The 21951-nt window shown below is 38.7% G+C and overlaps 1 protein-coding gene across 1 annotated transcript in view; it reads left to right on the top strand.

Moving 5' to 3' along the window:
- epha6 (eph receptor A6) overlaps positions 1-21951 on the top strand; it is a 729322-nt gene that overhangs the window by 433909 nt on the left and 273462 nt on the right. The window contains exon 5 of the mRNA XM_072260500.1: positions 18924-19259. Within this exon, the coding sequence (XP_072116601.1) occupies positions 18924-19259 (336 nt within the window). The remainder of the gene's footprint in view (positions 1-18923; positions 19260-21951) is intronic.

Here is a 21951-nt window from a genome sequence, read left to right as displayed (position 1 = left end):
ATGTCTGCCTTTTCTGGAAGTGACTCCATGGATACAGAATGTGACCCATGTTTTCCTGTACTTTGTCCTGGATCCCAATTTTCAGAGATATACGTTGTGTGGTGACAGCAGCTTAGTAGAGGATATTTGTCTTTTGAATGTTTAGCGTAAAGCCCATTCCTTTGCATGCTTCACTGAAGGCATCAATGATAACATGGAAATCAAAACAAAACCACTGGAAACCTGAATTGAATACAGAAAAAGCTGGTAACATTTAGCAGGTTAGGCCACAGCAATAGAAAATGAATCTGTGGAAGCTTCCAGTGAAGAGTCTTTGATTCCCTTAACAATCTCTTGGAGTGTAGCTACCAAGTGGTTTCTATGTGTGCAGATCAGTGGGACTAGGCAGAAAATGGTTCGGCACAGCCAAGAAGGGCCAAAAGGCCTGTTTCTGTGTTGTAGTTTTTCTATGGTTTTTCTATGTGTACCATCCTTTTAGGTCAGGCAGGAGGTCCAGGAGCCTGAAGTCCCGCAAGAGCAACTAATTCCCTTAAACCACTCATTTCTTCTTGAACCAACTGGCAAAACTCTAATCACTATAGCCATTTTGACCACCTTGCTCTAAAATGGACTTTGTTTTTATTTCTTTTAATTGTAAAAATTATGTATGATAAATGATTAATTTATGATTTCTTTCCTGTGGAAGCTGTTTATACAATGTTATGTACCTGTGATGCTGCTGCAAGTAAGTTTTTCCTCATAGCTGTGCACACATGTACTTGCGCATACGACAATGAACTCGGCTTTGACTTTGACACACACAGCGCGACAAAATCATGACAGATGGCAACATTGATTGCACAACACTTTCTTTTACAGGTGTGGAAGGTGCACATTAGGAGGCAATGGGTTGTATTAACAGATAGAAAGGTTTATCTGCATGTTTAACTCCCATGGAGACGGTAGTGCTGGGCACTGGGAGAAGAGACAAGACTGATAATCCTTTCTCCAGCTGCCTCTCCTTCTTCCTCTTTCATATTTAACACCAAGAAGAAGCTCTACAAGCCCGCTTTTGTCTTGAGGCAATACGTTTGTGTACAAATCTTTACCAGACTAATCCACTATATGCCAGACAACAGTCTTTACGATTGGAACTCTAACCAAGTACAAATAAATGTCAACACTTATGAGGAATAATCCAGCAGCTAACTGCATTTACTTAAATGATGCTTTTGTGGAGTTCTTTTTTCCCATTTAATATAATGCTTAATTGTCAAGGCTGCAGTTAGGAAGCTGGAAGTGACATTGTTGGAGTCAAATAAGTGTTGAACCCTTCTAGAATTATGATATGCCTGCTCACTGGTGTAAGGTGTGGGCTACGTTAATCACTTTATAGAGATTATGTCTAATCCATCTCTCATTGGGAGCGTGAAATTACATTATAGAAGCCATTTTTGTAGCGTAACAGGCCACATTCTGCACAAACAATGACAGCCAAGTTAATACACAGCAAGACCATGCTTTCAGCAACGAAATGGTTTTTTGCCAGTGAGTCCATTTTTGCTAATGTTGAAGAATGTGAATTTGCATTGAATTGAATATTTATAAGTGCTAGGTTAGACACATTGGATTTAGGAAGCTGTAATACATTTGGGGATTTTGGAAAGGAAAGAAATGTGAAAGACAAATTGATTCTATACAAAAATGGAAAGGATATTTTGTGGCCGAATACGTGTTTCAATTGAATCATTATAGAGCCTAATGCTGTCCTTTCTATTCAAATAGACGTAATCTGTTAAATGCAATAGGATTGCTTTATCTTATTGGATATATATTTATGCAGCCAACATGAAGGTCTTCACAAAACTTTCACTTTCCAATCAACTGGCATATTTCAGGGCCGTTTTTTCAGGATTTTAATTCATCTCTGTGGCTGCTAACATAATATGTAGGATAGAAAATAAGTTCAAAGTAAATTTATTATCAAAGTACACATATATCACAATATACACACCTGAGATTCATTATCTTGCAGGCATTCACACTAAATACAAAAAAAAACACATGCAAAATAATAATAATAAATAAATAAGCAATAAATATCAAGAACATGAGATGAAGAGTCATTGAAAGTGAGTCCATTCCTAATGTAAATAGTCAGTGTCAAAACTGAGATAGCTACATTGACACATATGTTTTGGTCGTGTTCTGTATTGAAACAATTTTGGAAATCTGTTTTTTCTACAATTTCCAAAGCTTTAAAAATCAATTTGCAACCTAATAAATTGACAGTTTTGTTTGGTATAATTTCTCAATATATTCATGGTATTTCTATATCAGACCAATACGTAATTGCATTTGTCACATTATTGGCTAGAAGGGCTATTTTATTAAAATGGAAAGATGCCTCTGCTCCCACTTTGATACAGTGATTCTCTCAGGTGATGTTATGTCTTAGTTTGGAAAAAATTAGAAGTCGATCTTTTGATCCTAGATTTGACTTCGAGAAAAGGTGGGGTTCTTTTGCCCGGTATTATCATTTGATTTGAGTTAATAAAGATGGTCCTTTTCTGATGCTGGGATATATGGATTTGGTTGGCGGATTGATGTCTTTTTTTTATGGAAGCTTGTATGGCATATAGCTTCGGTTTTGTGCTCCAAATGGGTTTTTTCCCCGTTTTTTTTGTTATTAGGGTTTTTTTTGTTTTAGTTAGTAGGGGTTCTTTTTCCTTTCTTTCTTTTTTCCATAAAAAAAAGCTTTAACATTTTGTTTTTTTTATTATTATTGATATACTGTTCAGTTTGGTTGATAGTTTAACTCTTATTCTACATATGGATATGTTGTCTTGATTATTTTGAGGTATTTTTCTCTGTTGTTGATTTTCAATAATAATTAATAAAAAAGATTTAAAAATGAAAAAAAAAATTAGAAAGAAAGTGAGTCCATAGGTTGTGAGAACAGTTCATTGTTGGGGTGAGTGAAGTTGAGTGGTTATCCCTCTGGTTGAGGGATTCCAATTGTTTTTGAGTCGGGTCATGTGGGTTCTGGGGCTCCTGTACCTCCTTCCTGATGGCAGCAGTGAGAAGACAGCATGGCTTGAATGCTGGGAGGTCCTTGATGGTGGATGCTGCTTTCTTCCAACAGCTCTCCTTGCGGAAGTGTGCAACGGTGGAGAGGGCTTTACCCGTGATGGGCTGGGTTGTATTCACTACATTTTGTAGGTTTTTCCATTCAAGGGCATTGGTGTTTCCATACTAGCTGTGATGCAACCAGTTAATATATTCGCCACTGCACATCTGTAGAAGTATTTAAGAGTTTTGGAAGACATGCCGAATCTTCGCAAACTTCTAAGAAAGTAGAGGTGCCTGCCATGCTTTCTTTGTAATGGCATTTACTTGCTGGACCCAGGAAAGGTCCTCTGAAATGATAACACTAAGAAAATTGAAGTTGCTGTCCTCTCTACCTCTAATTCCCTAAGGAAAACTGCCTCAAGGAGCTCTGATTTCCTCCGCACAAGTTCCAGCTGTTCGGTTTAGACTTACTTATAGAGCATACCTTGATACTAATAACCAAAACAAACTTGATCAGTAACATTTAAAAATAAGTGCAACATTGATACCTTTTTAGTTATAAATGTATTCTTCAGATTTTCAATACAACCATGACCATAAATCTAAAAATCAAAAAAAATTCAGCTGCTTAAAGTCTATAGAAAAAGCAAAAAAAGTTGGAAACACTCAACAAGTCAGACAGCATCAGATCAATGCAAATGGCAGCCTTCACATTTACTGTATGTTCATATTCTCCATTGTTTCTTCAGGACCTGTTCTCATAACATTATGAGATCTATGCTTTATGCTCTGCCAATGACCGCTCTCCACAAAATTATTACGAATCTGTCTAATTATAGTGTCATCTGATAGGTAATATTTTAATAAGTCAATTTAAGGTAAAAGTTATTGGATTGACAGAAATCCTAATGGGAGTTCTTTGTGTTATTTTAGTTTTTGATATTAAAGATTGCTATCTCAGTCTAAGTATTAAGTTATGGCTTTTAATAATCTCTTATGATGTTTTATCACAGTAGCTAATTTGACACTATTACATATTAAAGCATTGAATGATGACAACCAGATCCAGATTGTAATTCTCTAACAAGGCAAAACAACGCACTGCTTATTTATTAAACCCAGACATCATAGGTTAAGGCTGAAAGGTGTAATATTTAACGGGAACCTGAGAGAAGGCTTCTTCGCTCAGAGGATATGCGAGTGTGGAACGAACTGCTTGTGGAAGTAGTGGGTGTGGTTTGATTTCAATATTTAGGAGAAATTTGGGAGGAGTAAGGAGGGCTATGGTCCAGATGCGGGTTGATGGGACGAGGCAAAGTAACAGTTTGGCATGGACTAGAAAGGCTGAAGGGCCAGTTTCTGTACTGTTGTGCTCTATGACTCAATGCTTACATCCATGGATGATGTCAACCTTGGCACCCTTGTATTCATGAATAGCGGCACTTCAGTGCAACTTTGAAGCTGTATTGCCAGTCATTTGGACAGTAAGCTCTGGCTGTGCTCATTTTATTCCTTGGTTATTGAGTAGTAATGATGCAAGGCCTCTTAAAATAATTTGTTCCCATATAGACACTGGTCTTCTGGGGTGTTAGACAGAGAAATCTTCTGCATTTTCCTCCATGAATGAGTGTCAGCACTTTCAAGATTCTCACAGTCAGACTCACAAACATAGAAGAGTCACTTTTTACCGTTGTTTTTTTGACCCCACTCTGGCTAGGAAAGTTGTGGTAATTCTTCAACACTAATGCCGGGCAGTCACTCAAAACATGCTAGGAGAAGCTTATCAGGAGAGAGTAATGGAAAAAGCATGACAGAAGAAAAATCGAAAAGGGAGGTGAATGTAGGTTAGTGCCAGTGGAGCATATCGTAAAGAAATGCTCTCAATAGCAATGTACTCAATCAGCAATGTTAACAATATCACAATACTAGTAAGACATTTAAGTTCCTTTCACCTGAAGGAAGATAGGGTAATTCATGAAAAAGCAGTACAACTGCAATAAGCAATCTATTTTGTATAATAGAGCTTTAAATACACAAAGTGTGTGTGGTGGCCATATACATTGCGCTCCATATTTTACACAGGTCATTAGGATCTGTAATGTTCATTGAGTACAACAGCACAGTGGTCAAGTTATTGGTCTGGTGTTCTGAGCCCTGAATTACTGATCTTGAGCCATGAATTTGAATCCTATAATAACATCTGAAGAATTACGTTCAAGGAGTGAGTATTCCTGGATTAGAAAGCTAACATCAGTAACAATGACCTTTCTCATATGTCTACATTGAGAACAAGCAGCTTGCCGCAGGCTGCAAGATCCAGGCTGCTATCTCATTACAATGTTGTATGGATGAAGGCTCAAAGTAATCTTTGCTGTTGATATTGATTTATTATTGTCACATGTACCAAGATACAGTGAAAAGCTTGTCTTACGTACTATTCATACAGATTGAATCATTACACAGTGCATTGAAGCAGAACAAGATAAAGCAATAACAATACAGGAAAAAGTGTAACAGCTACAGAGAAAGTGTAGTGCAGGTAAACAATAAAGTGTAGGGTCATAACGAGGTAGATTGTGAAGGTAACAGTCCATTTTATCATACAAAAAGTCCATTCAAGTGTCTGATAACAGCAGGTAGAAGCATTATTGAGCCTGATGGTATGTACTTTCAGGCTTTTTATCTTCGGCCTGATGGAAAAGGGGAGAAGAAAGATTGCCCCAGGTGGGTGGGGTCTGTATTGATGCTGGCTGCTTTATTGAGGTGGTGAGAAATAGAGACAGAATAGGGAAGACTGTCATGTCCTGAACTGTGTCAACAACTCTGCAGTTTTTTCTCGTCAGATGTTGAGCTATTATGCATTCAGATTTAATGCTTCCTATGGTGAAATTTCTTTGGGTGAAATGGGTTTATTTATTTATTGAGATACAACATGGAATAGGCCCTTCCTACCCTTTGAGCCATGTCACCCAGCAAGCCCCAATTAATCCTAATCTAATCATGAATGTGAGCCTAATCATCAATTTACAATAAGTAATTAATCTACTAACCGGTAGGTCTTTGGACTGTGAGAGGAAAACAGAGCAATTGGAGAAACTCACATGTTCCATGCGGAGGACGTACAGACTCCTTACAGATGACGTCAGAACTGAACTCAGAATCCTGACACCCTGAGATGTGTTAGCATTGCTCTACCTGCCATGCTACCTCGGCACCCAAGAAGCATTAGGAAGTGGCAGTAATTGGTTAAGTTTACATCACTGCCCCAGTTTAAAACTCACTTTCCTTGTTATTACATTGTACTTTGATGATGTGATTTCATTTATTTTTAGATAAAATTAATTGCAATTTAGAAGTAGTGTTCAGTCTGATAAAACATCAAGGGTTTCCTACAATGTAGCTGAGAGCTGCAAAACTGGGAACAATATTATGCTGTCACTGGTGCGAGAGTGTGACAAATTTACACAGACAATTTCCATTATAAATTAATGATGTGGAAGATTGACAACAGGAAGAAAGATTTTATTGACAGGAAATCCTCACACATGTGATTATTAGTATGTTATGAGCTGATATCATTGGAGTCAGAGATGAAAATGAGTTTGGCAGATGAAATGCTGTTAAAGTGTAGGGATATATGGATTCATTTACAAATATTGTTCATATTTCAATTCCTACATTTTGTGCAGTTTGAGCAGATGCTTCAGAAGATAAGATGGTGGTCTATGGGACAAAACAGTGCCACGCACTTTGTAGTGGGAGACCCTGAGAGGAATACTGTAAAGGAATAATCTTAGGACAAGGCCAAGTACTCACTTGGGAATTGCTGGCTAAGGCTAAGTAGTTCAAATGGTTGCTAATTTACCCAGCAGGTCAGGCTGTGTCTGTGGGAGGAGAAACAGATCTTATGTTTCAGGTATGAGAAAGGGTCTTCGATCTGAAATGTTAGCTCTGGTTCTCTTCCCACAGATGTGGTCTGGCCTGCTGAGCATTTTTTATTTTTACTAACGGACCTTAAACATCTGCTGCTTTTTCTTTCTTTAAATTTCACTTACAAGTAGTTGATTTGTTGAATTCTGCATCATTATAAATGCTGAAAGAGAAAGCCAGATGGATGGGGGATTTGATCAACAAGGGTCAGACACTAATCCATCAAGTAATTGCCCAGCTGGAGTAAAATGACGAACCAATGGGGGTAGAGACTGGGCCAAATCTAATTAGTCTAGACAGAATATTAATCAATATGGACGTGCCCATTCTAATACATCTCGCTAAGCCATCAATAGTTTGGGAATCTATTGCTAGAGTTCACATTATAAAATTATTTGGAATTAGAATTATTTTCCTCCGTATTTTCTTCTTAAAGTTTAATAAATAATAAATAATAACTAAAAATATCAAATGAGCATAGATTAAGGAGTCAAAAATTCTGAATTCTGAAAACTTTTGCATTAATAAAGCAAAGTATGAAAATTTTGAGCAATATAAATATCTAAATTTAAATGAAATATACAAAGAAACAGAAAAGGAGGAATTCGGTTTGTGATCTGAATGGAGGCAAGTTGGCAGAATAAATGTTGTAGATGTTGATCTAGCCAATCTGAGATTCACCTCAAATCAAGCTTTGGATCTCATCAGAACTGAAAGCAGTAAGTGGCAGGCACAAATCTGCTATTTTGATGCATCTCGCTGTTGGGGTTTGAGTAGTTACAAAATGATAACTGTGAATTTAATTTCTCCCCTATGGTGTTAATTTTTTTACTGAGCATATTGATCTGTACCTATGGAAATTAACTTGAAGCAGGCCACAGTTGTCCAGACAGTGTCTGGGCAGGCAAAGATGGTGCAGAAAGGCACAGCAAAACCACTTCTGATTGTACAATCAGCAGGGAACATCTGCTCAGGTGCTTGTCGTTAGAAAAGTGGAAATAGGACTCCACGGTCCTAGAAACTGGATTTGTCACTCTTCTGGTGAGATGAACAAGCACTGTATACAAGGTTAATGCCCACTCCTACTCCTTAGGAAATTTTGCAAAATTAGTTAAAACTATTTGAAAACTGCTGCTAGCTGGCACTTAAGTGCACAGCCCGATTTTCTGTCCTGTCAGTGGCACTAAGCCCTAGCGAGTTGTGGGCTGATCGACCTTGGTCACAACATGCAGGAAACAAATGATAGTTTAAAAAATCAGACAGTGATCAGTGAAGGGAGCTCAAGTGGAGTCATGTTACCCACTGATAAGTGAGGCTGGGCAGTGCAGCGGACAGTAGATAAATCGGAGAGTATATACCCATTTATTGCCATCTCATTCTCAAACCTTATGCAAAGTGTTCAATATTTGTGTGAATCATTAATGAAGGACATAGGATTCCTTCCTATGATTTCAATTTCTGCCATCACTGGAGGAATTGTGGCTGCATGACCTATGATGCAATTTGCTCTATGTATTAAGTTGGGCAGATCTCTGCTGTGGCAAGATAAGTGGTGCCCTGAAGTGACCAAGGCAATATTCTGTTGGTTATAACATAATCTGAATATGATTTCTAAAGAAATCTGCACATGGTGAAACCTTCTGCTAAAATATCTTTATGTATCAAAGTCATTCTGTGCTTCAGCTACCCTCTCATGAATGCAATAGTTTTTTAATAAGTTGAAATGAGATACAGCATGAGATACTGGGTGGAAATGGCTAATCAGGGCGGAACTGGCTGATACAAGGTGCATAATATTAAGATGGTGTTAAGGAAAGTACAGGGGGGATGTCAGAGATGTTTTTTTTAACACTGAGCATGGTGGGTGTGTGGAGCGTCCTGTCAGGGGTGGTGGTAGACTAAGGGCATGTGGATGATAGCAAGATGGAGGATTATGTAGGAGGGTTAGATTTTTCTTGAAGTAGATTAAAACGTCGGGACAACATGGTGGGCTGATGCACCTATACTGTGCTGTAACGGTCTATGTTCTATATATACCTAATGTGCAAATATTGACATATGCACAAAAATCCTGTTTTATGTTAATATTTCAGAAAATGTTGAAACAACAAATGTATTACAGCAGGAAAGAAGTGTGCACAGATTAAGTATTTCTATCACCAATTACTGATGTGTATGTTGTACACACCAAGTTTTGTTAATTTATTAGAAGAAAAATTAATGATTTTTAATAAATCTATACTATTTTCAATCTAATATTCTCTGTTCTACTTTCACGGTTAATTTAGTGGAAAATAAAACAAGTGGTCCTAATATTCATGCTCTTTGTAGAATAATGACCAACAAAAAATTAATATTTATATCTATAAACATGAACATAATTTCATTTCACTGAGCATAGTATGTTTCAACTTTGTTACTTAAAGCCTTCATAAGAGGAACACTAAAGGACTGTATGATAAGCATTAAATTACTGTACAGAGTATTTTAGCAAAAGCTTTCATAATTTTTCAGATTACTGGTTTATAAATAATTGTATAATTATAAATATTATTAATCAAATAATGATACGATAATACACTATACTCTCCTTAATTGAACTGGGAGTGAACGAACAGCAGCTATACTTGTAACAGGTGGTATGTTCTAAAAAGCCTGCTTTAGGTGAAAGCAATGATATGGTTAGTTCTACTTCAGATTCTCCTTCTCCCTCAACCTGAACGGAAGAATTTGACACTGATACCAAAGTCCCAGGAAAGCATCTATTAAAGCAGTTTGCTACAATGTGTTTATGTGAGCATGAGTAAATGCACTAAAAGTTAATTAATGTGTTTATAAATTCATCCATAAATTATTAAAGCATTTCAGGAATGACAAAATAATCTCAGTTAATTAATACATTTAGAAATTCATCCATAAATTAAGTGCTTAATTTGTTTATTAATTAATACATGTTTACATAAATTTTAAAAGCTTTCCTTAATTTTGAGGTATAATTATGAATTTGTAAATCAAATCAAAAATGAATTATAATACATTTCCAATGTTAAATTAAAATATATTCATGAATAACATTAAAGTGACAAGCTCCAGAGGGAGGTAATGTGGTGCAATAGTAATTTACCTGCAGTGTGCGCACTGCCATTATTTATCACTGGCAGTTTTCTCAACCAGATTTTGAAAGGTTCATTTATAGGTATGGTTCATTCTGTGCTAGTCCAGTAACTCATCTAAATGGCATTTGTTTCAGTTTGTATGTTGTAAGACTAATGAGTGTCCGTCTGGATAGCCTCTGGTCTGATGGCATGAATATCAATTTCTCTAACTTCTGGTAATTTCCCACTCACCCTTCCCCAAACTGGCCCCTGACTAAACGGCTCATTACCTCACCTGCCTATCACCTCCCCCTTCCTTTTCCCCCACGGTCTATTCTCCTCTCCTACCAAATTCATTTTTCTCTGGCCCTTTGCCTTTTCTACCTCTTACCTCCAGCTTCTTACTTCATCATCCCTCCCCTACCCACCTGGCTTCAAATGTAACTTTTAACCTGTACTCCCTCCCCTCCCTCAACTTCTTATTCTGGCTTCTTTCCCTTCCTTTCCAGTGCTGATGAAAGGTCCTGACCTGAAACTTCGATTACTAATTTATTTTCATAGATGCTGCCCGATTCTGCAGAATCTCTTGTGTTTATAAATGTAAAATAATCTGTCCTGCATAAGTATGACTGACCTGTATATTCAGGTCCTTCGTGTTTAGCAGGATTTTGGTTTTGCCCAAACCTATTTCCAGCATACAGCTCCCACAAATGATGTCAACCCAAGTACAAAATTTAATGGCTGTTGTATTTTCAACCTCTAAGTTCGGGAAAAACAGCCATGCATTTTATTCACATAACAATCAGATTTTACTGACAATATTTTCCTGAAGTCTTCTTATTTAAAGGACCAACACTCAATCTTTATGGTCCCTACCCACAAAGAGCAAGCCACCAGAGGGATTGTTCTTCACAAACATGCCAAGATCTCTTTGACTTCTTGAAAGCACTATCCCAGACCCTGCCATCATTAGAGCACCCATTTATTCAGGAGAGACTCTTCCTCAAACTAGAAAATTATACTTTGAATATGTCAGTTGAAGTGCTGCTTTTAAATTTCACACAGTCTGGGTCGCCCAACCATGCTCACCCCATCTTCCAACCATCCATGCTTACCACATTTTTCCTCTGGCATAACAGGGATAGAGTTCCTCTTGTTCTCACAAACCATCCCATGAGCCTCCACATTCAACACGTCATTCTCAATAATTTCCACCATCTTCAAAGGGATCCTACACCAAACACATATTTACATTTCATCTTCTCTCTATTTTCCGCTTTCCCCATAGGTCGCTCCCTCCATAATCCCTTTGTCCATTTATCCCTCCCCACAAATCTTCCTCCTGATACATATCCTTGCAAATGACAGAAATACTACACCTGCCCATTCACTTTCTCCCTTACTTCCATTCAGGGCCCCAAATAGTCCTTCCAGGTGAGCCAACACCTCACCTGTGAATCTGTTGGGGTTGACTATATATGTGGTGCTCCCAATGCGGCCTCATCTACATTGGTGAGACCCAATGTAAAGCGGAAAACCACTGTTAGCACCTCCACTCCATCCATCAAAAGCTGAATTTCCCAGTGGCCAACCATTTTAATTCTAATCCCTATTCCCATTCCAACATGTTAGTCCATAGTCTCCTCTACTGCCACGACGAGGTCGCTCTTAAGATGGAAGAGCAGCACCTTATATTCAATCTAGGTAGTCTCCAACCTAATGGCACGAACATCAATTTCTCCTTTTGGTAATTTTCTTTCCTTTTTTACTTTTTCCATCTCCATTCCTCCTTCTTTTATTTCTCACTCTGTCCTTTTACTTCTCCTCATCTGCCATCACCTCTTCCTGGGTCCCCTCCTACTTCCCTTTCTCCCAAGATCCACTGTCCTTTCCTATCAGATTCCTTCTTCTCCAGCTCTTTACCTTTCCCACCCACCTGCCTTCACCTATCACCTTCTAGCTTGTCTTACTTTCCCTCCCCACACTTCCTTCTTCTGCCTGACCTGTTGAGTTCATCCAGCATTTTATGTGTGTTGCTGTGGATTTTCAGCATCTGTAAAGAGAATCTCTTATGTTTATAGGTTAAAGTGCACCAGGAATGGTTCACATTGCTCCTCTTGGCATAGTATATCCAAGAAGCACAATTTGTTTTATAATCCATTTATTTTCAATTACCATTGCAATTATTATCAGACTAAAACTGATCTCCTGTGCCTTTGCTCATTATCAAGTTATGTACACAATTTTGGATTACAATTTTGCAACTTATCCACAGTCACGTCTTCACATGCATCAGCATGTAAAATCTAATGTATCAGCCAACAATGGAAAATGAACTATTCATTTTCTTCTCAAAGTTCTCCTTTCACTGTTCATAATAATTAAAATAAGACCTACTTCTTTTGTCCTGAGTTTGGAAGCAGCTGTGGGTGTCCACTCTGAATCCATTCATAGCAGTCTATTAATTTTCTACTCGAATAAACAGATGGTGGCTTCCTGCAGAATCATAACACTTCGTGTTGGATGGAAAAGTACCCCAGTTTGAAGTGCACCATGTAGAGATGATAGAAGAACACAACAGCTTTGCAGGTTATTTTTGTAGTCCTCCAACTGAATGCTCACCTTTCAATATCTGAAAACCTAGGAGGTTTCTCAGGTGGCCGAGTGGTGTTTCTTGTAATATATGAATTCAGTATTAATTAGGTATTCAAGCTACTTTGCACAATCAGTTTTAAAACAAGTACATTGGAGAGGACTAGCTGCTCAATCAAGCCCCTGTTTCCATTCTCTCAAACATGAGGAACCCCATCCTTCGTACCCCATCCGTTACTTATTTATTTATTTCTCACCCTCTCCCCTTTTTCTCCCTCTGTCCCTCTCACTATACTCCTTGCCCATCCTCTGGGCTTCCCCCCTTCCTCCTTTCTTTCTCCCTAGGCCTCCAGTCCCACGATCCTCTCATATCCTTTCTGCCAATCACCTTTCCAGCTCTTGGCTCCATCCCTCCCCCTCCTGTCTTCTCCTATCATTTTGGATCTCCCCCTCCCCCTCCCCCTCCCACTTTCAAATCTCGTACTATCTCTTCTTTCAGTTAGTCCTGACGAAGGGTCTTGGCCCGAAACGTCGACTGTACCTCTTCCTAGAGATGCTGCCTGGCCTGCTGTGTTCACCAGCAACTTTTATGTGTGTTGCTTCCATTCTCGCACTGATTTGTAATGCCACCCTCCCACACTGGTCCCCAGACTCCAGGCCTACCCCAACTACAGGTGGTCATGAAATTGACTGGTCAATGCAAAGGAAGTATTTCAGATACATTAGAAAAAAATGTATCTTGCCTTTTGACTTTGTTTGGCTATCAAATGAATGTCCAGGAGCCTTCAGTTTGAAAATCAAAAGTGTTGCTGAGACTGAAAATCTAAAAGAAGAACAGAAAATGCCCAAAACGTTCAGCAGACCAGGCAGCATCTGTCGAACGAGAAACACTGTTAATATGTCAGGCCTGAGGTTCTTTGGGCAGAACCAGGAGGTCTCCAGGTCACAGCAGTCAGCATGTAATCTTAGCCTAAACCAGGAGCTCATCTGGCTTATTTTTGAAGGGATGCAATCCATTAGCACTCTCTGCACGATCTACCAACTTATTCCCCGGACTTATTATCATCTGGGAAAAAGACATACCTTCTGCCCTTGTGAAATTCATATACTGTATATAAGTTCTGATCCTTCATGTGTGAATGGTTGTTCAATTTACATATTGCATTTTGCTGATTCTGATGGATGAAAGCCTCAGAGATATATAACATTGCAGTGCTATTTATCCATCCTCTCCTAAAACTTGCTAAAGATAAACTTGCTTTCACTTTTAAAGCAAACAACGGGAATTCTGCAGATGCTGGAAATTCAAGCAACACACATCAAAGTTGCTGGTGAACGCGGCAGGCCAGGCAGCATCTGTAGGAAGAGGTGCAGTCAACGTACGAAGGGTCTCGGCCTGAAACGTCGACTGCACCTCTTCCTACAGATGCTGCCTGACCTGCTGTGTTCACCAGCAACTTTGATGTGTGTTGCTTTACTTTTAAAGGTTTTGTTCTGCTCACTTTTTCAATGACACTTTGAAATGAACTTGCAGCCAGCTTCAGTGAATGGTTGCAGTCTTCTTCTCAGGATAGAGGAGTCTAAAACTAAAGGCTGTTGGCTTCAGGTGAGAAGGGAAAGACTTAAAGGGAACCAGAGAGGCAAGTTTTTCACACAGAGGGTCCTGGGGCTATGAATCAAGCAGCCAGGAGATGCAGCAGAGGATGTTAAAATTGCTATGTTTAAATGACATTTAGTCAGGTACACGAATATGAAGTGCTTGGCGGGATATAGGAGAAATACAGGCTAAAGGGAGTAGCTATGGTTGGAATGGGTGAGATGGGCCCAAAGGCCTGTTTCTGTGGGACCTAACTATACGACTCAGTCTTGTTATTTAACCTGGCTTCTAATACTTTCAGGAAAGTAAAGTTGTCTGTCTTGTTTGCTAATTGTTTGGCTGCAGGAGTTCTATCCTGGCTGTGAAAACATTTGTCTCAGTAATGTTTGAAATCTAACCCTCGATATTTTAGATCCCTTGTAGAACTGCAGGATATGTGTAATTTTGTATTTATTCATTAGGTGCTTCAAAAGTGATATTTATAATGCAAATCAAAGTGTTAGAAAATCCAAAAACCCACGCGTGAGAGCAGTAGCTATTGAAGCAAGCTGTTGAGCAAGAGAAATAACAGTCCCACTAGATATTCACCTACAAGATGGACACTTGTCAGGGTGTGATTAGCAGATTAATTCATGCAGTATTTAGTGTAAGCTTTTGCTTCATAAAAGTTTGCTTTCATTGTAGCTCCTTAACTGAGTGCTAGCTGGAATAAAATCAACTGCAGCAGCTTGCTTCAATGTATTATCTTCTTACAGATTGAGACCACTCAACCAGGCAGTCCTGGGCCAGCTAAGGGAATATCCCATTCCATTCCACTTTCCCAGTTTTTCCTTCAAAACCTTTCATTAATAGATTTTGCCATCTATTTTGACATATTGCTGCAGGATTTGGGATTAGGCAAAGGCGAAGTCATCCCCTTAAACATTCACAGACTGGAATTGAGAGCCAGGTGGGAAGGTCAGAGAATGGTCAAGGTGGATTGACACCAGGGTGATCAGGATAGTGGGAAGTAATGGGGGAGATCAACTGTCGGTACCTATCCTTTCAGGTGATGGCATCCAGAGGTCATGGTCAAGTTCAGTGGGCTGGGATTGTTGCCGTGTTGTGAGAATGGAGTACAAAAGAACTGAAGTAAGACACTGATTTCAGAAGGTCCCAATCTGACGCTGCACAATGATGGCATAATTGTCTCAGCAGTACCTGTCATTTGTCACTCCCAGGCTAACCTGATCTAATTTCCTCAAAGCACTCCAAATGGAGACACCCAGGGAAATGGCATTATTCCACGAGGAACTGACATAGAAATCACATCAAGCATGCAAACTGCCTGGTTAAATATGCAGAATAATGTAAAACCAGCTATCAGTGGTCATCTCACTCTGGCTGAAGTAAATTTTCAATCACAAAAAAAACTTACTAAGGAGGTGTAATGTAATTACATTTCTAACCTAATAATTTTAATTCTGTTGGAAGCCCAAGTTTACTTTGGAACCTTGAATTCTCTCAGTATGTTGTTTTCTTGACTGCTGGAGAAAACAGCTGCTTACAGCAGGCAACATTTGCCATCTTTATTGAACAACCTATAATGGTCTTAGTGTTCATAACGATTAAAGACAGGCAAGCATGAAGAGAACATTGAAAAATTAGAAGAAAGTAATTTCAAAAACCAGGAGGGAGGAGGGAAGAAAATCAATAAAAATTTCTGAACGAGGAACATACGGGGCAAATAAAAGGCTTTGGAGAAGGACATCAGATGCAGGAATGTCATGGTAAGGATGTAACCGGTAGAAGATAAAGATGTTAAAATACCCGCTCACTTCCAAACAGATTATGGAAACATAGATTTTATCAAAAACCTGTGTTTTATTTATAAAGGTAAACATTAGAGATTAAATTCATTCCCAGAGTGGAGGCTGTTAAAGTTTTGAAGGTACAGACAATTGCATAAGGAGGGGTGATCTCTATTAATCAATGAGGCACCAATGGGAATTCTCAGTTTTAATAGACACATAGAAAACTAATCTTTGTATTTTTAATTCAAGTTCCATCTACAGACTGATAAATCAAAGTAGGAAACAACTCAAGTACATTAGAAATTAAATAATCGTATACACTTAATGATACATCTTTCTCAGAATTTCAAATTTTTTTAATAAATGAGAAGCAAAAATGACAAGACTACATCCACAGATGCATTTATTCTTTCTATGTAGTATTTGTCTAGCTGCTTTGAAGAGGGAAATGCTAGTGTGTTTTCACAAATGCTAATCATTATTTTCCATTTTACAGGTACAGAGGTGTTTACTTTCTAATACACTTTGAACAAACGCGAAGGAGATGAGATGGCATAATATATACAAACACCAAAAATCGGGACTAGTTAGCTTAACTAAAAACACAAAGCACTGGAAATACCCATCCAGTCAGACAGCCTGTATGTACAGAGGGAGATAATTATATTTGAGTTTGATGGCCTTTCATCAGAACTGCAGGATTGTCAATGTGTGGAAGTAACTAATGAGAGGTCATTAACTTGAAACATTAACCCTTTTTCACTTTACATATATGCTACCATACCTGTTGGGTACTTTCAGCATTTTCTGTTACAATTCCAGATTTCCAACATCTGCAGTTCATTTGCTTTATTTTGTATTTGCATTCTTATTCACTGCCTCTTCTCTACAAGTTATGTCCACTCTGAAGAGGCATTTCCAGTATTTTCTGCTTTAATTTTCATATAATTTAAAACAATGCATTATAGAATGTACCTCCTAGTAACATTTAAGAAAAGATACCTATGACTCCTGACCATGTTTTGCATCCCTAGATTATCCATCGAAATATACTACAAATCTACAGTATACTTACAATGTATCCAAATCCACAATGATATCCTTACAAGTGACTTCCACAGCTGTCATTTGTAAGCATATTATCCCTTTGTCTCAGTTTCTCTATCTCTGCTGCATCTGTTCTTTAGAAGAGACCATCCAAGATGTCCTCTCTTTTAAGAAAACAGTGTTCCCCACCCTCCACTGTTACTGAAGAAGCCCTCACCTGCAACCCCTTTGTTTCCCACATTTCCCCTGCCGCGCAGAACTGGATTAGAGCTCTCCTAGTCCTCGCCTATCACTCTATTAGCCTATGCATCCAGCATATCCATTCTTTACAATTTCAATCAGCTACAACGGGATTCCACCACCAACGACATTTTTAGTTCCCCTCCACTTTCCACAGAGAGAGTCTCCTTGTGACTCTCTGGTCTGTGTATCAATCCTTTCCCATCCCTTTCCTTCCCCAGCCACTCCCCTGTGTAATGATAAGGGAGAGATTATAGTAACTGACCCTAAACCTCCTCCTCTCAATATCATCCAGGGCCCTACAGTCCTTCCATCTGAGACAAACTTTCACATAGAAATCCCTAGCATTGCTCAGTATCTCCAGTGCTCCTCTGCATCGGTGAGACTGAAATCAAATTGAGCAACTGCTTTGTTGACCTTCTAGACTTGGGCAGAGCAATAATGTGGAGGTGGACATGGATCATCTTGGGCTCAAATGTGTCACCAAGTTTGCAACCAATCTGAATGTAAAAAAGTGCTGCATGGATACCCAAATAATGCATTCTGAAGGACAAAGTTGCTGATATTTTTCTACCCTGAGTGAAAGGATTATTTTTTCACGCGTGTTATTTCAAGCAAAGTCAAGCATGAATTTACTTCTTCTTTTGAACTGCATTCTTGTCTTGTCATTTTGTAGTCGGTGGGATTTGTGATCCTGTTATTGAATGGATATTTTGTCATATCTTCATGTGATGTTCTACGTTCTACAGCATAGTTTGCATACAGAGATCATAGGCTTACACTGCATATTAAACGATTCGATCAAAGTAAATAGCAACAGAACAGCATGACATTGAATTGGTACCAAGAAGCAGTGTTCCTGAACTTTGACAATTATATCAAGGTAGCTAAGAATAAAGTTATTTTTAGCCTCAATTAGTCCTAATTGAAGGAATGTTGTGGTCCCTTGATAAATATCCACAAGGAATTGAACTCCCACAACTCAAGCTCCTTCCATTTTAGGTTCATTAGCATAACAAGGAAAAACTCTTCATTCTTGTCTGGATTTGAATGATCTCCATAGTATAAAAGAAGACAAATGCTTTTGTTAAAAGTTCTGTCTGCCTCATTTAAATTTCTCTAAAGGCAGTAGCTTAATATATTCTGTTTATCTTTTGCTCGTTCTTACTTCACCTTGACAGTTATGTATTCCCGTCATATTTCTACCTAACTTCTATCACCTTGCCCTCTATAACCTTTCAGAGGTTTATTTTGCAGGCATGGAAGAAAATAATATATTAAAATTGCTTCAATATTAGTGGGTTATTTTATCCAAAAATATAGGAATGGTTGTCTAGCAAAACAATCAATGAAATAACATAGAGCCAAAGGTCTTGACTTTTCAATATAATATTTTGAGTTAATTACAGGTTTATGATGACAAGGTGCTCCACAGCTTTTATTGGCTATTATTATACAATTGGAGTTCTATACTATCCTGACCCCATGGACCTCTTGGGTTTTGATTTAAGTTTTATGAAGATGTCCTGAAACTGAAGGGGTGAAGTAGCTTTAATATTCTGCTTTACTTTTTGTCAGGACCTCCTTCTACCCCTCGTAACGTCATTTTCAACATTAATGACTCATCACTGATCCTGGAGTGGAGTCCACCAGTCGACACAGGGGGACGAAAGGACCTCACCTACAACGTCATCTGTAAGATGTGTGGCTTAGGCCCTAAGAAATGCTCACTCTGTGGAGGAGGGATGCGTTTCCTGCCTCGAAACACCGGTCTAACAAATACATCTGTGACCGTCGTTGACTTTCTTGCCCACATGAACTACACATTTGAGATCGAGTCAGTGAATGGTGTCTCCAGTGAGAGTATGGTTCCCAGGCAATTTGCTATTCTCACCATCGTCACTAATCAGGCAGGTAAGTGCTCTCCTGTTATCCCTTCATAGATTTGGTTCCAGTGCTGGTGAGTTTATATTGCTATTGCTGCAGAATTTTATCTCAGAGAAAACACTAACTAACTAAACTTTCATTAGAACTTGAATGCTTCTCACATCCAATCATCTATTCCTTAAGGAAGGAAATTGAGACCATATGCCAACCCCTGAGTTGTTTTCCAGCTGCATAGCCCATGAATAATTGAGTTGCAAATTAAGATTGAAATTGGTTATCGAGACGTATCCACCTCACATGTTTGACATGGTGAAGCTTTAATCCATTGAAAGCAGGGCAGCCAGATCTAATTTTAAATTCTAAATATTTGGACTCGTCTGTTTACATCATTAAGGGTAGTTAAAATTCAAAACTTAGATTATTTCTAGGCAGTGAATCCTGACTTCTATTTCCAGAAGCAATTAGATTGTAAATAAAGGAAGAGACCTTTGCAAATAGTTAACTCACCCTTTTATTCATCATGCTAGTCGATTTCTCCATGATGTCAAATTCCATATTATTTTCCCATGGTGATTTCATTTGTTTTCATCATTTTCTCACTTTCAGCTTCACTTGGTAAGTAGCCTGCTCTCGTCTGAGTTTGTAAGTTGTGGGTTCATACCTCACGGCAGTCATCAATGCACTTGTGTTTTGGTGTAGACTTGGGAAAGACAGCATATAGTGGGTTATTTCATTCAGATCATACATTAAGCTATAGCTGACTGCAGTATTTGATTGCAGCAACATCCAGATTTCTGCACATGCACAGAGGATTCAGAACCATAGAAACATAGAAAATAGGTGCAGGAGTAGGCCATTCGGCCCTTCGAGCCTGCACTGCCATTCAGTATGATCATAGCTGATCATCCAACTCAGAACCCTGTACCAGCCTTCCCTCCATACCCCCTGATCCCTTTAACCACAAGGGCCATATCTAACTCCCTCTTAAATATAGCCAATGAACTGGCCTCAACTGTTTCCTGTGGCATCCTAGAAACTTCTATCAGCAGTTCATCATTGAGCAGCAAAATGCACTTGTCTTCCAACTGGGAACGGGAAATTACAGAGATTTCCCTGCTGCTTACTGTGGAGAATCTCCACAATATGAGTTGAAGAATTTAGGCTCAAGTTGGGTGCTGTATAAATGCAGGTCTGTGCTTCTTTTTGACAGCCTCTTCTTTCCAGGATAATGAAAATTTAGAATCTCAAGTATAAGTAGAAAAATTAGATCATTGGAAGTGAGTAACAAATTTATATGATAAATGAAGTACCCTCGTCTTATAATAAATCAGAATAATGAACTCAACAATTTCTATCGACAATACAGTACTTTTGTCCAAACCCTGCTATCTCTTTTCTTTTTCTATTATTTTTTCTGAGATCTTCCTGTTTTGATTTTAGCGCTCTGAACAATCATGTGCATAAAGTTCAGTAGTTAACATTGCAATATGATCTAATATTCATGACTATCTACCTGTATTATTACTCCTGGAATTGTCAGATTTAACATTTTGAGAAATTGGCCTACATGAAGTTTATTTTATCACATATGTGCTAAATTCAGGTTGAACCCTGACTTGGAACTTACCTTACAAGTTGTTGACATGATCAAAGCTAGCACCAATTAAGATACGCCAGATTTTTATGCGAATATTGAATGTGCATTTTGCTGGCAAGGCCAACATTTAAGGGTCGTCTTCAATCACCCTTGAGGTGATAGTGGTGAGCTCTTCCCTTGAACCTTGCACCATCATACACTAAGTACTCCACAGTGCTATTAAGTAGTGAGTTCAGTGTTTGACTGGATAACTGTGAAGGAATAACGCTGTAATTGGAAATCAGGATGTTTTGTGATCTTGAGGAGAACTTATGTACTAGCTATCCTTATCCTTCTGGATGGTAGAGGCTGTAGCTCTGGCCTATGTTACAGAAGAAACAAGGTGACATTGCAGTTTGCTCTGCTGCCGTAGTTCCAGCAGCCTGGGTTTGATCCTGAACTCCAGTGCTGTTGATGAATTTGATCATATGGGTTTACTGTCACTTCCCTAAGATGTTCTGGTTGGCAGTCCTAGTTCTCGCTAGGATAGGAGAGTAGTAGGTGACCCAGAGGCAGTTGAAGACCATGGAAAATAAGTGGGGGGATAAAAGACTGATGAGATTACTCCTTGAGCCACATAGACTCAATGGGCTGAATGGTGTCATTCTGTGTCTTCAAACTGAAACAAGCCAAGCAGCATTGCTACAGTGCTGCTCTGTTATTTCCTTCAGGCAAAGTGCAGCACTGGAAGAAGAAACAAATGTTTAAGAATCAGAATCAGGTTTAATATCACTGGCATATATTGTGAAATTTGTTGTCTTTGCAGCAGCAGTATGATGCAATGCACGATAATAGAAAAAATGTGAATTACAGCTAGTGCCCATGATGGAGCCGACTAAGTTTAGAACTCTCTGTAGCTTATTTCAATTTTGTGCAGTAGCCCCCCCCCCCCATACCGAACAGTGATGCAGACAGAAGGCTCTCCATGATACATCTGTAGGAATTTGTGAATGTTTTTGGCGATATACCAAATCTCCTCTAACTCCTAGTGAAATACAACCGCTGCCATGCCTTCTTTGTAGTTGCAATAATATTTTGGATCCAGGACAGATCTTCAGAGATATTGACACCCTGGAACTGGAA

This window comes from Mobula birostris, chromosome 6 (genome assembly GCF_030028105.1).
Source record: "Mobula birostris isolate sMobBir1 chromosome 6, sMobBir1.hap1, whole genome shotgun sequence".
In the NCBI taxonomy this organism is placed as follows: domain Eukaryota; kingdom Metazoa; phylum Chordata; class Chondrichthyes; order Myliobatiformes; family Myliobatidae; genus Mobula; species Mobula birostris.
Note: the sequence above shows the minus strand (reverse complement) of the source record. Positions and strands in the feature narration are given on the sequence as shown.